General features: G+C 43.7%; 1 protein-coding gene across 1 annotated transcript in view; it reads left to right on the plus strand.

Moving 5' to 3' along the window:
- The first annotated feature begins 1,908 nt into the window (after positions 1-1,908).
- The window catches only part of PUS7 (pseudouridine synthase 7), a 28,902-nt gene continuing 15,686 nt past the window's right edge, over positions 1,909-15,124 (plus strand). Inside the window, exons 1-6 of the mRNA XM_053405261.1 lie at positions 1,909-2,213; positions 3,690-3,732; positions 5,089-5,493; positions 8,001-8,085; positions 8,194-8,295; positions 10,033-10,177. Coding sequence (XP_053261236.1) covers positions 5,120-5,493; positions 8,001-8,085; positions 8,194-8,295; positions 10,033-10,177 — 706 coding nt within the window. The 5' untranslated portion in view covers positions 1,909-2,213; positions 3,690-3,732; positions 5,089-5,119. The remainder of the gene's footprint in view (positions 2,214-3,689; positions 3,733-5,088; positions 5,494-8,000; positions 8,086-8,193; positions 8,296-10,032; positions 10,178-15,124) is intronic.

Raw genomic sequence — 15,124 nt, forward strand, 5'->3', positions numbered from 1 at the left:
GATGAGCGCCGCAACCCCCGAGTCGGTCACGACTGGACCTAATGGTCAGGGATCCTTTACCTTTACCTACTATGTTGGGGGTTTTTACCTATTAACCTTTAGATCTGTCTTTGTTTGAAAAGCAACTTGTCCTTCCATTCCATAGTGCCAAAGAACAAGCAGTGGAGAACTAAAACAGCAAGTACTACTTTCACGGTTGCCATTTGTCATCTTTTCCAGGGCACGTCCTCTTTTTAATGGGTAAAGTCGTCATAGCGATCCAAAAGTGGAAGTCGGCAACTGTGTCCTCTTTTTTTGCTCTTCAGAATATGGCGACCCTATCAACGTCAGCTGTTTATTTTGAGAAGCAGACCAATTTTTGTCAAGTTTCAAAGACAGTTCAGCATCTATAAATCTTTGGTGGTATCCAGCTAAAACATGCTTGATGTAGATCCTTTTAAATCAATGGATTTCAGTGGACCTACTCTGAGCATGACTGAATTGGAAGCCAACTCTCTTCTGACAACACTGTAGCATCATGACAATGCCCATTATATCCGATAAATCTAATTCTTGTTCCTCATATACTCTGGTATTTCAATAAGATGTTGGTTAGAGGTATAGTAGCTCTGAATGAAGCAGGTGCTATTGGAATCCTGTTTTTATGTGTGTTGGAAACTGTACAGAGTGGCTGGGGCAACCCAGCCAGATTGGGGGGGGGGGTATAGATAATAAAAAAATATATTATGATCCTGCAAATTGGTGTGAGAGTTGTCTCCAGCAGCCAACATACTCAGGCAACCTGCTGCAGTTCTAAGAGGGAACATCCATGTAAAGAAAAGGAAGGAACCTTTTATCATATGTGGTGGACCTGTCCCAAGGTGAAAGACTTCTGGGAAAAGATTTATAATGAATTGAAAAAAATGTTGAAATATACATTTATAAAGAAACCAGAGGCCTTTCTTCTTGGAATAACAGGTTTGGAATTCCCCAAGAAAGATGTTAAATTATTTTTGTATGCTACAGCTGCTGTTCGTATTTTGTTAGCTAAAAAGTGGAAAACCCAAGAATTACCAACGATAGAAGAATGGCAGATGAAGATGATGGATTTTTCGGAGCTAGCTGACCTAACCGGAAGAGTCCGCGACCAGAAGGAGGAGGAGTATCAGGAAGAGTGGATTAAATTTAATGATTACTTAGTTAAATATGTTAAGTTAAATTAACTGAAAACAGCTTGCAGATACTTAATTGGCTTAGGATTTTATTTATGTTAAGCGATGAATTAATATGTTTAATTTCATAATGTGAAGATCTAAGGATGTTTAAGTTAAATTTTCTAAGAACTGTGATTTGGGAAAGCGTTAAAAGCCTACGCAACCAAGGGGAAGCGAGGAAGTCACTTAACAATGTTAATAAGTGTAATTTTCAATAAGGCTATGATGTATGTTTGTTTGTCTTACGTGTTTGTTTATAATGTTGTGAAAACAAATTTAAAAATTTTTTGGGGAAAAAAGAGAGAAAATCTAAGAGGGAAGATTCCCCAGGGAGAAAAGGCGCGTGAAGCAGAAGCGCCACCCCTTGATTCTCCATCCTGGAACCAGATTACGCCTCTTCCCCGCAGCCTTCGAGAAACACTCGCCGAAGGAGCTAGCATACAAATCTCCATTACGGCGGCCGAAGAGGTTTCTTCTTCTCCTTTCCCCAGCCAATTCTTCCCCGGTCAAGGCGGGGAGCCTCTCCGGCGAGCGGCAAGGCGTTCCGCTTGGGATTTACGCGCCGCAGGGCGGCCCCAAGCTGCGCCCCGGTCCCCCGGCGAGGCGCACGAAGCCAGAGCTCGCCAAACCGATCGCCAGCTGCGCCCGATCCTTCGATCCCCCCCCCCCGGATCCCCCCCCGGCCCTTGTCCCGAGGCAGCCATAGCGCCTGCCGCCAGCCGGGCGCCGGAGGAGGAGAAGCCAGCCCTGCGCGCTGCTCGGCCGGGGCTGTGCCCGGCGCGCAAGGGCGCACGTCACGCGTTTCTCCGGTGTGCCCCGGAACAGCCTGAGCAGCTCGCCCAGAGCCTGTGGGCCTGAAAGCGAGAGACCGCCCCTTTCCCCTCCTCCTGCTGCTGCTGCTGCTGCCCGGGCCTTTAGTTCGTGGGGAGAAGCTGGGCACGTGTGCGGCGAGGCTCGCTTGGCGCCGGACGGGGCTGCGCCGTGCGCCCCACTTCCCTTGGCTAGCCGGGAGATCAAGAGGTGGGTCAATGTTTCTAGGGCAGCGCCCTGGCGGATGCCCGGCCGGGTTGGGGGGTGGAGGAGGGCGAGGAGGGGCGACAAGGCGCCCCGCCGCCCTCGCCAGAAAGGGGGGCTCCTCTGCGGTGCCTTTTCTGCGTGGGCCCCCGCAGAGGCGAAGCGCTTTCGGAGAATCTGCGCGCCGCGGGGGAGCTGTGCCTTTTGCGCCCCCGCCCAGCTGCCTTTCTGCGACGTGCACGCGCGCGCGCGCGCGCCCTGTTGCACGAAGGCAGAAGGGGACACCTGACATTGCAAATGGCAATGGGAAAGTTTTCACTGCCTTGGATTTCCGGGGACCCCGCCCGCCCCTCGGAGCCCCGATTCTCCCGTAGCGTTGCCATGCTGCCCATGACATTTCTTTGGGAAATCGGTGCACGTTGTGCAGTGCCAACTTCAAACTTGAATTTGTGCAGCCTTTCTAGCGAGGAGGAAAATCGTGGATTATTTTTTAACTGTACTGGTGTCAGGGGAACAGCGTGGGGGGCACGTAATGCTCTTAGGTTCGCATTCAACTAATTATATTTGGGTTGCCGTTGGCTAAATATACAGTGGTACCTCAGGTTACATACACTTCAGGTTACAGACGCTTCAGGTTACAGACTCCGCTAACCCAGAAATAGTACCCCGGGTTAAGAACTTTGCTTCAGGATGAGAACAGAAATCGCACAGCGACGGTTGCAGGAGGCCCTATTAGCTAAAGTGGTGCTTCAGGTTAAGAACAGACCTCCAGAACGAATTAAGTTCTTAACCCGAGGTACCACTGTATTTGGACTAGAGCCACTGAAATAAATGAACGTAAATTAATTATGACTGGTAACTTTAGTGGGAGTACTATGAGTAGGATTAATATTCGATACAACTCAGTATGTGTACAGCAGCCGTGAACTTGCCAGAGCTATAGTTTGGGCAGATTTCAGACTTGTACTTTGTTTTTCCCACTGAAATCCCAAGGCACACCAAGGGGAGCCAGATGTGCATTGGGAACTTAAAGGTGGGCCCATATGCAATATGTTGACTTGGGGGGTTGTAGACACTGGGATAATAATAATATTATTAATAATAAATTGTATTTCTACCACTCCCTCCCCAGCCACCTGCATATACAAAGTGCACATCTATATCTGAGTACTGATCAGGGATTTCAATAACCTGAGGGGTTGGGCAACGGAATTGTTGCGGATCAGATGAGATCTACCAGTAAATCTCAAATCTTCTGCTCACCCCTACTGTAGAGGGAAAATATTCTGGACAAAGGAACAGGCCTGCTGCTTTACCTGATGCAAAGGACAAATATATTCAAAATTTTTAGGAACAGAAGGGGATGCAAAGTCTTGTTGTTTTTTTGGTGGACTTGTGTGGAAGTATTTATCACTGATTGTTTCCATAGAGCATGATATTCTTTTCTGTTCTTCTATAATTTTCCGCCTTTGCCTATCCAAGAGGGGACGTTGAAGCTCCTACTGAAGCAACCTGTTCCGAAAAAGTGAGTAAACAGTATTATTTCTTGTAGCAAGTTTGCTCTCACCTTCCACCTCAGGGAGCCTGTTCACTCTCCTCTGGTTTATTGGAGGGGAAGGTTTTTAGCTCTTTGTCACCCTCCAGGTATGATACCTTAATCTTTATTGTCATTGTCCCATACAGAACAACGAAATTGAAAAAATCTACATCAGACATTCAAAAACCAAGAAGCCTGCTATCCCAGCCTGGTTAGCTCCCTAAAAACTCTGATATTAAATACAATATACTCCCATAGAGACTACCTTACACTGCATTTAAAACCAAAATCGCATTTGAATAGAAACTGAGTTCCAGAAAGAAGGCAGAAGATCCTCTTGGCAATGGGGGTGGAATCCGAGCAACGGGGGAAAACTGGTGACACTTATGATGTAGGCTGGATCAAGAGCAAATAACTACAGATAATTACAGATCCATCAAGAAGACATGCTAGGTCTAGAAGCTGGTAGTAAACTAAGGTTTGCTCAGAGTAGACGTACTGAAATTGACGAACATAATTAATTTAGGTCATTTCATTTCTATGGGTCTACTCTGAGTAACACAGTTTAATGTCACCCAGAAAAATCTACCCATCCCACAGCAAAACTATTCCTGGACCATATCATTTCAAGCTGTAGATAGACACATTGAAGATCATCTGCACATAGAAACTAGGTGTCAAGTAGGGATCAAATTTATCCATTGCTCTGATGTGTTGTTCTTCCCCATTCTCCCTCCTGTGTCTTTTTCGGGTCTGTGCCTATGCACCTCATTTTAGGATGCAAAGGCATATTTTTGTGGGGTAGCAGTCATTCATGACATTCTCCTCTCATAAAACTACCGGGGCAATGGTCCTGTGCCTGAAAAGAGATGGAAAACTAGCTTGCTCTGCCATGTTCAGTTAAAAGAGTGCATTTGCCTTTGTTGGAAGGGTTTTTTTTTATTTCATGGGTGCAACACACAATTCATAGGTGTAACACAAAACAGTCAACACATAGTTGTCCCCTGTGTAACAGAGGCCTGATGGGCATTAACTAGAATTCAGATATTTAGTGTCATTAGTCCCGTGACGTGGAACACACTTCCAGAAGAGATTGGGCAGGAATCCTGACTTTTAACTTCCAAGTATCTCTTGAAGATATTTCTGTGCCTACAGGCTGGTGCAGCTGTTTGAAACTTTCTTGATGAGCTAATAGTTTAGTAGCGTTTTTAACGGTGCTTTATGTTTTGTTGTCTTACATATTGCTGTACGCTACACTGATATGACATGAGATGGTGATATATAAATAAACAAAAATACAGGGAATATCTTTTTGGGTTAAATGGTCTATTTTCCCCCCTGCAGGAGTTCATACCACCAACTCTATGCTTTAAAAATGGAAGCGGTAGAAATGGATAATGCATCCCTTAAGCGCCCTCATTCTGAGGACAAAGAGGCTAACGTGGATGAAATCAAAAGGCAAAAGGTCTTGGAAGAAGCATTGAAAGAAAGAGAGAACACTGACCAAAAGACTGAAGCTGAGGCAGAGCTCAAACCCATCAAACCACCAGTTGAGGATGCAAAAAAAATAGTTCTTAATGAGGGAAGTGCAGGCCAAGATGAGGAAGAATTGGAAGAAATTGATGGAGAAGGAGAAGGAGACCCGGAGAGCTTTGCAGACATGATGAAGCACGGCCTGACAGAGCTCGATGTTGGCATAACTAAGTTTGTTAGTTCTCACAGGGGCTTTTCTGGAATATTGAAAGAGAGGTAAGTACTAACTCTTCTGCTGCTCAACCCTGCGGATGGATCAATGCTTAACGTAACCCCTTTTGCTGGTTCAGCTTTAACATGGGTCCCATCTGCGCAATGCATTTAAAGCGGTAAAAAGCCATGGCTTCCCCCCAAAGAATCCTGGGAACTGTGGCTTGTTAAAGGGGCTGGGAGTTGTTAGGAGACCTCTAGTCCCCTCAGAGAGCTACAATTCCTAGAGTGGTTTTAACAGTCCAGTCCATCTTCACAGGGAACTCTGGGAATTGTAGCCTTAGAAAATAAAGCAAGTAACCACGTCAGTCCGCAAAATCTGTAGTCGGATGGAGGGGGTAGATGTATAGCAGGGGTCAGCAAAAAATTTCAGCAGGGGGCCGGTCCACTGTCCCTCAGACCTTGTGGGGGGCCAGACTGTGTTTTGGGGGGGAAAATGAACAAATTCCTGTGCCCCACAAATAACCCAGAGATGCATTTTGAATACAGTGGTACCTCGGGTAACAGACATTTCAGGTTACAGACTCCCCTTGGGTTAAGAACTTTGCTTTAGGATGAGAACAGAAATTGTGCGGCGGCGGCGGCGGGAGGCCCCATTAGCTAAAGTGGTACCTCAGGTTAAGAACAGTTTCAGGTTAAGAACGGCCGGGTCCACTCTCTGCAGGTGTCAGGTTGACTCCTTGTAAACTGAGAACGAGCCTTTTTGAATGCACGCTTTCCCCCCTTTCTGGAGCAATTTCCTCTTTATACTGTAAAAAATGTGAGGGTTAGCTTATAGCATTGACCATGTCCTTGTGTTGTGAGTTCATCTGCACAATCCTTGGTTTTCTTTTATAATAACAGAATTTGAAATCCTAGCTTGAAGTGGGTTTGCAAACTGCAGCCATGAGGAATTCTGATTTTTGTTGACCATGGTTGGTATTGATACAGGACGCGGGTGGCGCTGTGGTCTAATCCACTGAGCCTCTTGGGCTTGCTGATCAGATGTGTAAGGTGAAAACACAATTGATGCCAGGAAGAGAGAGGGAAATAACTTGGAGGAGGAAGGGGATATACATTTCCCACTTTGGCTTTCAGTCAGTCAGTCAAGTTTATTGCTTATAGCCAAAGGCTGCTGCAATGTATACAGTGTCAATCAATAAAATATATACTAATTTGATACATAAACTTAAAACATTTGCATTGTCAAAACATGACCTAATCTGCACAAAGCTATAGAAACTATATACAAATTAAAACATTAGACAATAAAATTTATAAGCTAGATTCACCGCGGGGCCACTGATATATTAAAAGTAATGATAAATAATACAATAGACAATTATGTGCAAAGTTTAGTGAGAAAGATACAGATTGGTGTAGATAGGGTCAAATAAAATAAATTCATCTCCTTTACAGTTGATAGCTGTCTCTGCCTCATGAGACCAGGGCCCTGCAGGATCTGATTTCTTTCCGCAGGGCCTGTAAGACAGAGTTGTTCCGCCTGGCCTTTAGCTTGGAGCCAATTTGATTCCCTCCGCCTCTTTCTTTTTTCTTTTCCTTTCTCCTCCGGCGATGAGGCTACATTTTAATATTTTAATGTTTCTGTATTTTAATTTTGTTTTTAAGTTGTATTCATTCAACTTATTTTTATTATTGCTTGTTAGCCGCCCTGAGTCTGGCCTTGGCTGGGGAGGGCGGGGTATAAATAATAATAATAATAATAATAATAATAATAATAATAATAATAATTATTATTATTATTATTATTATTATTATCTCGGCTATATAATTTTTTCTAATTTTCCTGGCGGCAGTTGCAAAAAGTGCTACAGGCCAGGTCACATACTTATCAATGTCTGCAAGGAGATACAGTGGTACCTCGGGTTTAGAACTTAATTCATTCTGGAGGTCTGTTCTTAACCTGAAGCACCACTTTAGCTAATCGGGCCTGCCGCTGCGCCGCCGCCACGCGATTTCTGTACTCATCCCGAGATAAAGTTCTTAACCCAAGGTACTATTTCTGGGTTAGCCTGAAGCGTTTGTAACCTGAGGTACCACTGTATAGAATTAGGTCAGCAGGATTCTGGCCAGGGGACCTTATCATTATAGGTGTCAAAAACCGTTCTCTTGCTTCAAGATATAAGGGGCAGCACAAGATATAATGCGTCAGGGCATCCCCTAATACAAACACGTTCAGTTACTGGTATGCCTCTATGAGGCTTTCAGTTATGTGTTTTAGGGAGCCCATACTTTCTCTTCATTAGACTGTGTTTCTCCTTCTTGTTCCTTTTGCAAATGAAACTCTGCTGAGGTAGAATAAATCCTACATTTAGTACCCTACCCTTTAAGCAAGATTCTTCTTCATTTTGGTTTCTTCCTTTTTAGTTTCTGGTGTGAAAGGGCTGATAGACCTCAGTCCCAAATTTAAAAGTATAGAAGTGTCTTCAGGGTTGCAATTTAAGCTGAAAAGGCTCTTATTTGACATTTGTATCCCATTCTCTGTTGACTGTTCTGTCTTGTTTTCTACTTAGATACTCAGATTTCGTTGTTCATGAAATAGGAAAAGATGGGCAAACCATCCATTTGGACGACTTCTCTGTGCCTTTAGATAAAGAGGTAACTTTTCTCTGCCTTGCTTCCATCATCAAATGTGGAAGGCCACAATTCAAATCTTGGTTGAAAGATTTCTGCAGATTTTTACTTAACATTTTGTGGTGTTTATAGGATCCTTCTGAGGAGATCTTCACAGTGTTGTCAGCTGAAGACAAGCAGCGGTTAGAAGACCTCCAGCTTTTTAAAAATAAAGAAGGCAGTGTGGCCATTGAGGTAATTGACAAAATATCAGAGGTAATAAATAAACATGTTAATGGTTGGCAAAATGATGCGACAGGATCAAACTGTTTTGGAAGTTGATTTTGTTCGACTTTTCACCTGTGAAGGGTATATAAAAAGATGCAAGGCTTTTTTATGAAGTGTTTTAACTTAAATTTCCATAAAAGTTGGGAATAACTACAATCCTCTACATTCATCATCATGCTGGTAAACAATGCTTCTTGTGACTAAATTTACATATAGGAGCAAAGGCCTTTTCCTCTTGGGAATATACCCTCCTGCTTGCCTAAAGGCAAATGAGAGTGGTATTTTTTTGTAGTTTGGTGTATTGGTCTCCTTACTATTCTAAGGGATTATGAAAATGGGATTAAATGATTAGATCTGTTAAAAGAATAACACGATGACAAGAAAACTGAATTTAATAATATAATAATTTATTATTTATACCCCGCCCATCTGGCTGGGTTTCCCCAGCCACTCTGGGCGGCTTCCAACTGAATATTAAAAACACAATACAGCATCAAACATTAAAAACTTCCCTAAATAGGGTCACCTTCAGATGTCTTTTAAAAGTAAGATAGTTGCTTATTTCCTTGACGTCTGAAGGGAGGGCGTTCCACAGGGCAGGCGCCACTACCGAGAAGGCCCTCTGCCGGGTTCCCTGTAACCTCACTTCTCGCAATGAGGGAACCGCCAGAAGGCCCTCGGCGCTGGATCTCAGTGTCCGGGCTGAACGATGGGGGTGGAGACGCTCCTTCAGGTATACAGGACCGCGACCGTTTAGGGCTTTCAAGGTCAGCACCAACACTTTGAATCGTGCTTGGAAAAGTACTGGGAGCCAATGCAGATCTCTCAGGACCGGTGTTATATGGTCCTGGTGGCCACTCCCAGTCCCCAGTCTAGCTGCCGCATTCTGGATTAGCTGCAGTTTCCAAGTCACCTTCAAAGGTAGCCCCACGTAGAGCGCATTGCAGTAGTCCAAGCAGGAGATAACTAGAGCATGCACCACTCTGGTGAGACAGTCTGCGGACAGGTAAAGTCTCAGCCTGCGTACCAGGTGGAGCTGGTAGACAGCCACCCTGGACACAGAATTAACCTGCGCCTCCATAGACAGCTGTGAGTCCGAAATGATTCCCAGGCTGCACACCTGGTCCTTCAGGGGCACAGTTACCCCATTCAGGACCAGGGAGTCCCCCACACCCGCCCGCCCCCTGTCCCCCAAGAACAGTACCTCGGTCTTGTCAGGATTCAACCTCAATCCGTTAGCCGCCATCCATTCTCCAACCGACTCCAGACACACTCACAGGACCTTCACCTTTCCTAGACTACGTCACTTCAGATTTGGGCACCTGAATTATAGTCCCTACATACAGAAAAATCTAGCAAATCAAATAAGGGTTGAATCTTGGCTTTCTCCCTTACGTACTATTTTATTTTTCTTTTAAAATGTGCAAAGAATTCTTTTTCTCCTGAGGAGCATTCAGTCCTAACCCTCACTGGCTGTCTCACCTAGCGATGGTCAGAAATGGGCTTCTGTCCTCATCTGCTGTTTATGAGATGATGTTTACTTCTCTCCCCCCCATTTCTTTAAGTTTGTTATTTATTGATTTTCAGAGTACACAAAATAGTAATTCAGTGAGGTCTTGCCTCCAATATCACCAAGAAACTACAAAGCTAAAAACCAACTAAGCTATCACTTTTTGTATTATTATTTTTTATGACACTGCTTAGGTCATTGAAGACACCAAGGAAAAAAGGACTGTTATGCACCAGGCTGTAAAATCTTTGTTTCCAGGGCTGGAGACTAAAACAGAGGATCGGGATGGGAAAAAATACATCGTCGCTTATCATGCAGCTGGAAAAAAGGCTCTTGCAAGTGAGTTTGACCTTATTTGAAACTTTCAAAACAACCCTTTACCCTTGTGTAAAAATCTGTCTTAACTGTGCAATTCCAGGCGTGTCTACTCAGGTGCAAGTCCCGTTGGGCTCAACAAAGCTCGCTTCCAAGTGAGCATGTGAAGGATTGCAGCCCAGTTAATCAAAATCAGCATTCATTAGGCATTGATTGTTTTATGTTTAAGTCACATAGGATGGTAGGAAGTCTTGGAGGGAGAGTAAAACCCTGTGTACTTGCTTTTGCTTAGTGCGTTTTTACAAAGCTATGGAAGAATTGTCCTTAAAGAAATAACGGTCTTGTAACAGACAGTCCATAAGTATGTAGTGGAAAATGGTAATATTCTAGTTTGGGTCTGCACAGAGATTTGTGTAACTGTAGAACAAGCAGATTTGATGTAAGCTCAGCCATTCCCCTCCTTTCAAAATGTGGTTTCTGCAGGTTTTGTTTTTTTTTTAAAAAAAGGTCTGAACATGCAGTCAGGTTGTACAAATAAAGTTAAAAGAAGTTGCAGGGGGTTACATGATCAACCTATGTTGCTGAAACACTATTTTGTATGATGGAATTGCTAAAAGAAAATAAACCTGAGGAAGCAAGCATTAAACAATCTGCGAGGATTTTAGAAAATGTGTCGGTTTTAAAATAAATGCTAGTCTTACTGTCTAAAAATGGAAAAAGTTTGGAAAGGGGGGGGGACCCTGTAGGCTGCCATGCTATCTGCTTACTTGGGAATAAGTCCCACTGAACACAGTTCCTTCTGAGTAGCCTTGGTAGAGGGGGAAAAATATCCAGGCTTAAAATGGATAGCTAACCTTTTGCTCTCCAGAGGTTGCTATGCTGAAATTCCCATCATCCTTAACTATTGGGCTTGTTGGGTGAGAATGAGGGGAGTTGGAACCAACAAGAAGGCCACAGGTTAACCACCTGTATGGGATGAATGGACCCATTGCAGTCTGGTGCTACCTGAGGATGGGGCTAAATCTGTCATGCCCCACTTTATTTTATCTGTCCGGAAGTACAAATTAACAATAAAACTACTTAGTTACATGAGGCTGTCAGAGGGTTCCAGCGCTGCCTGCCTGGTGCTTTCTGATCTAAATTTGTTTGTTCCTTTTAAAATTGACTAGAAAAAAACCCTGTCTTTATGTACTTCTTTGTGCCTTTAAATAAAAACCAACCAACCAGTACGTTGCTCTGCAGCTTGGCATTTTTCCAGCATATGCCAAGATTGACTGGGAGAAAAATACCCCGGCTTGCTTTCTGTGTCTTTATTGGCATCTTGATCTGTTAAACAGCAGTCAGTAGATGATGCTCATCTCCATAGAGTGAAAAACATCAGCTTAAGCAGCTTGATAGGGCAGATATTTCTCAATCCTAGCTGCTCCGTGACTTGGAAATAGAATATTGTTGCTCTTCACAACTGTGAAATCTATATTGCCTATTTTATTTTTATTATCACGGCCTAGGACCCTCGTACCTACGGGACCGCCTCTCCCAGTATGCCCCACGGAGAGCCTCAAGGTCCATAAATAGCAACACCCTAGTGGTCCCGGGCCCTAAGGAAGTTAGATTAGCTTCAACCAGAGCCAGGGCCTTTTCAGCACTGGCTCCGGCCTGGTGGAACGCTCTGCCTCATGAGACCAGGGCCCTGCAGGATCTGATTTCTTTCCGCAGGGCCTGTAAGACAGAGTTGTTCCGCCTGGCCTTTGGCTTGGAGCCAATTTGATCCACCCCCTTTCTTTTTTCTTTTCCTTTCTCCTCCTGCAATGAGGCTACATTTTAATATTTTAATGTTTCAATATTTTAATGTTGTATTTTAATTTTGTTTTTAAGTTGTATTCATTCAATTTGTTTTTATTATTGCTTGTTAGCCGCCCTGAACCCTGCCTTGGCTGGGGAGGGCGGGGTATAAATAAAAATTATTATTATTATTATTATTATTATTATTATTATTATTATTATAATGTGATTCAAAATAGGATATTAAAGTTCTGGGGGGAAATGTGGTTGTCAATTGCACTGAATTTATTTATTGCACTGAATATATTTAAGTACAGTCCATGTTTGCATGCGTTGTGCATGGAGCATGCATGTTTACAGGTACAAACAGAAATACTCAAGCCACGCTCTCCATCTTCCCTTCTGTTGGAGCAAAATGCATGTGTTAGCATATGTTATCTGGATGATTTTTCTAAAATGGTTGAAGGGAGGGGGTGATGTGAATGTCTTTGTATGGTGCTACCAAACTTCAGGCAGTGACCTTTCAGACAGTCGTACGTTTCCCCAGACGTCTAGTACAAGTGAATTTGTTCAGTGCATATGAACAAACTTCCTCCTGCGTAAGAATTTGCAAGTTCACTGTATACTGTAGTGATTGGGGGATGACACAATCTGACTCATTGAAATTTGTATTAATTAGACTCTCGGTTTTGAACTGGATTCTGCAGGCGCTTCTATTCTAAACACATGGAAGCTTAATAACCTTTGTTTATCCGCTCTTTGCGTCGCTGCCCTCAGTGTAGTTTGTTGCGTGTGTAGCTGAAACCTTTCCATTTGTTCACTTCTCCCCCTGCACGATTCCATTGCATAGCTGTCTAAATAGACGTCAGTCGCCACATTCACTGTTGAATGCTCCAGACATCTGCAGCGTTATAACACATAAACTTGCATGTTCCCATCTGAAGCACTTTGATGCCTTTAAAAAACAAAAACAAAATAAAACATTGCTCTCTTATGCTCTTTACCCCATGCCTATGAACAGAGGTCAGGACTTCAACAGGTAAGAAAGAGATGTTGGCATTTCATGTGAGGAAAAAATGAAATGCCAATCCAATCGACAGTAATTTAGACCAGCTAAACAGTTTTCCAATTTCATGACTAATGGAAATAAACCTTTCTCCAGCCCAATCCTATCTATCATAGAGTTGGACCACAAGGATAATCTAGTCCAGCCCTCTGTAATTCAGGAATCTTGTTGCCCAGCATGGGGCTCAAAACCCACAACCCAGGGCTGCCCAGATGACAAGACCCCCCCCCTCTCAGCCTCGCTAAAGTGGTCCAAAGCAGAGCAAGACGTTTGGCACCAGCTTAGCTGCCGGAGCTGCCAGAAAGAGATGTATAAGGCACCACCCAAACGTCTTAGGGACTCCACTCTGGGTTTGTGTAGGGTTCGCTCCTTAAGCCTTTTCTTTTCCCACAAGGCAGTGGAGGTTAAGGACCAGATGGGCAAGCCTCATCTGCCCCTCATTTTCTGTGAGCCACCCAGAGAAGCGTAGTTACGCTACAGCATACAGAAGCCATAAATAAATCAATAAAAATAATTTTGTCCTCAACAAATATGATCCCTACCTGTCATAATATTAATATAGATAGCCTCTTTGAGAGTTAGGTTTTCAATATGCTCAGAATTCTTACATTCTACATCGCTTTTTTTGTAAACTGCCTTGAGGGTTTTTCCCGGTTTTTAATTTTTATGAAATAAAGGATAAATAAAATAGTTTAACCAAAGTAATTTGGAAATAATCCCAAGTACAGTGGTACCTCTAGTTACGAACTTAATTCGTTCCAGAGGTCCGTTCTTAACCTGAAACTGTTCTTAACTAGAGGCGTGCTTTCGCTAATGGGGCCTCTTGCTGCCGCTGCGCCGCCGGCACACGATTTCTGTTCTCATCCTTGGGCAAAGTTCTCAGCTTGAGGTAACTCTTCCAGGTTAGCGGAGTTTGTAACCTGAAGCGTTTGTAACCTGAGGCGTTTGTAAGTACTGTCCCTCTGTTTGGTTGCAGACCATAGCAGTTAATCATTCAGAAAATTATAACCCATTAATATTGTTCTCTCTCTATATAATGCCTTTCCTTGCACTTGAAACAACAGAAGACAAGAGAATTAAGTGTTAAAAGAAAAAGAAAAAAGTTCAAACCCCTGAGGATACATTTGCATCATAACACTTAACTGTGGTTAATGTGAACCATGGTTTGCACTTTCTGACCATAGTTTCTGCCCAATTTTGAACCATGGTATAAATGTTCACCATATCTAACCATAGTTAAGGAGAGCAAGCAATTCTTAGGCATTATGTCTTCCCAGAGCCTGTTTGAATGCAGTGATGTACCATAATTGATTGCAGTGGGAACAAAGTTTGTTCTCGGCTACAGATAGGAGAGTGCTTAACCACAGTCCCAGGTTTGGATGACATGCTAAGCCTAACCTCGACTTAACTGAGTGCAGCTCAGAGTAAAAAAGGCCAGGGAGGAGTGAAGTGGTTGCAAACTCCTCCATGGGAGCCTTCACAATCCAGGTGGACCAGGGGTCTGCAACCCACGGCTCCGGAGCCACATGTGGCTCTTTTACACCTTTGCTGCGGCTCCGGGGCGGATACTAGCGAGGGGAGGAGGCGCATTGTGCGCCCCGACACTCCCCACTGTGGCGGGCGCTGTACTGGCTGTGACGTCGCATGGGGGCGGTGCGTGCGTTAGTCACGCACCGTCCCGTCGTCACCTTCCCGCCCGCCCTCTACATTGTAAGGGACATGTACGCTGGTCACTGTTTTGAAGGGGAGTGAAGAACACACACACACAAAAAGGTAACTTATTAATTTAACGTTTATTTCTACGAGGAGGAGTAATTCTGAGGGGTCAAACAAAGAAATAATAAAAAAGTGACAAAAAAGTTATTTTTATAATGACGAGTTTTGCGGCTCCCAGTTTTTTTTCCTTCGGAAACGGGTCCAAGTGGCTCTTTTTGTCTTAAAGGTTGCAGACCCCTGAGGTAGACCATAGGTTGGTTTACTGTGACATGGGAAGAAGACCATTGAGTTTGTTCACATGTACTACCAAACCATGGTTTAGCACTTTAGGAACAAGTCCTCTGCTTACACAACGTTGTTTAATTAGGTTTGTCAAAAATGGAGTATGAGGAGGAGCGTACTAGCCT

This window comes from Podarcis raffonei, chromosome 10 (assembly GCF_027172205.1).
Source record: "Podarcis raffonei isolate rPodRaf1 chromosome 10, rPodRaf1.pri, whole genome shotgun sequence".
NCBI classification, from domain to species: Eukaryota; Metazoa; Chordata; class Lepidosauria; order Squamata; family Lacertidae; genus Podarcis; species Podarcis raffonei.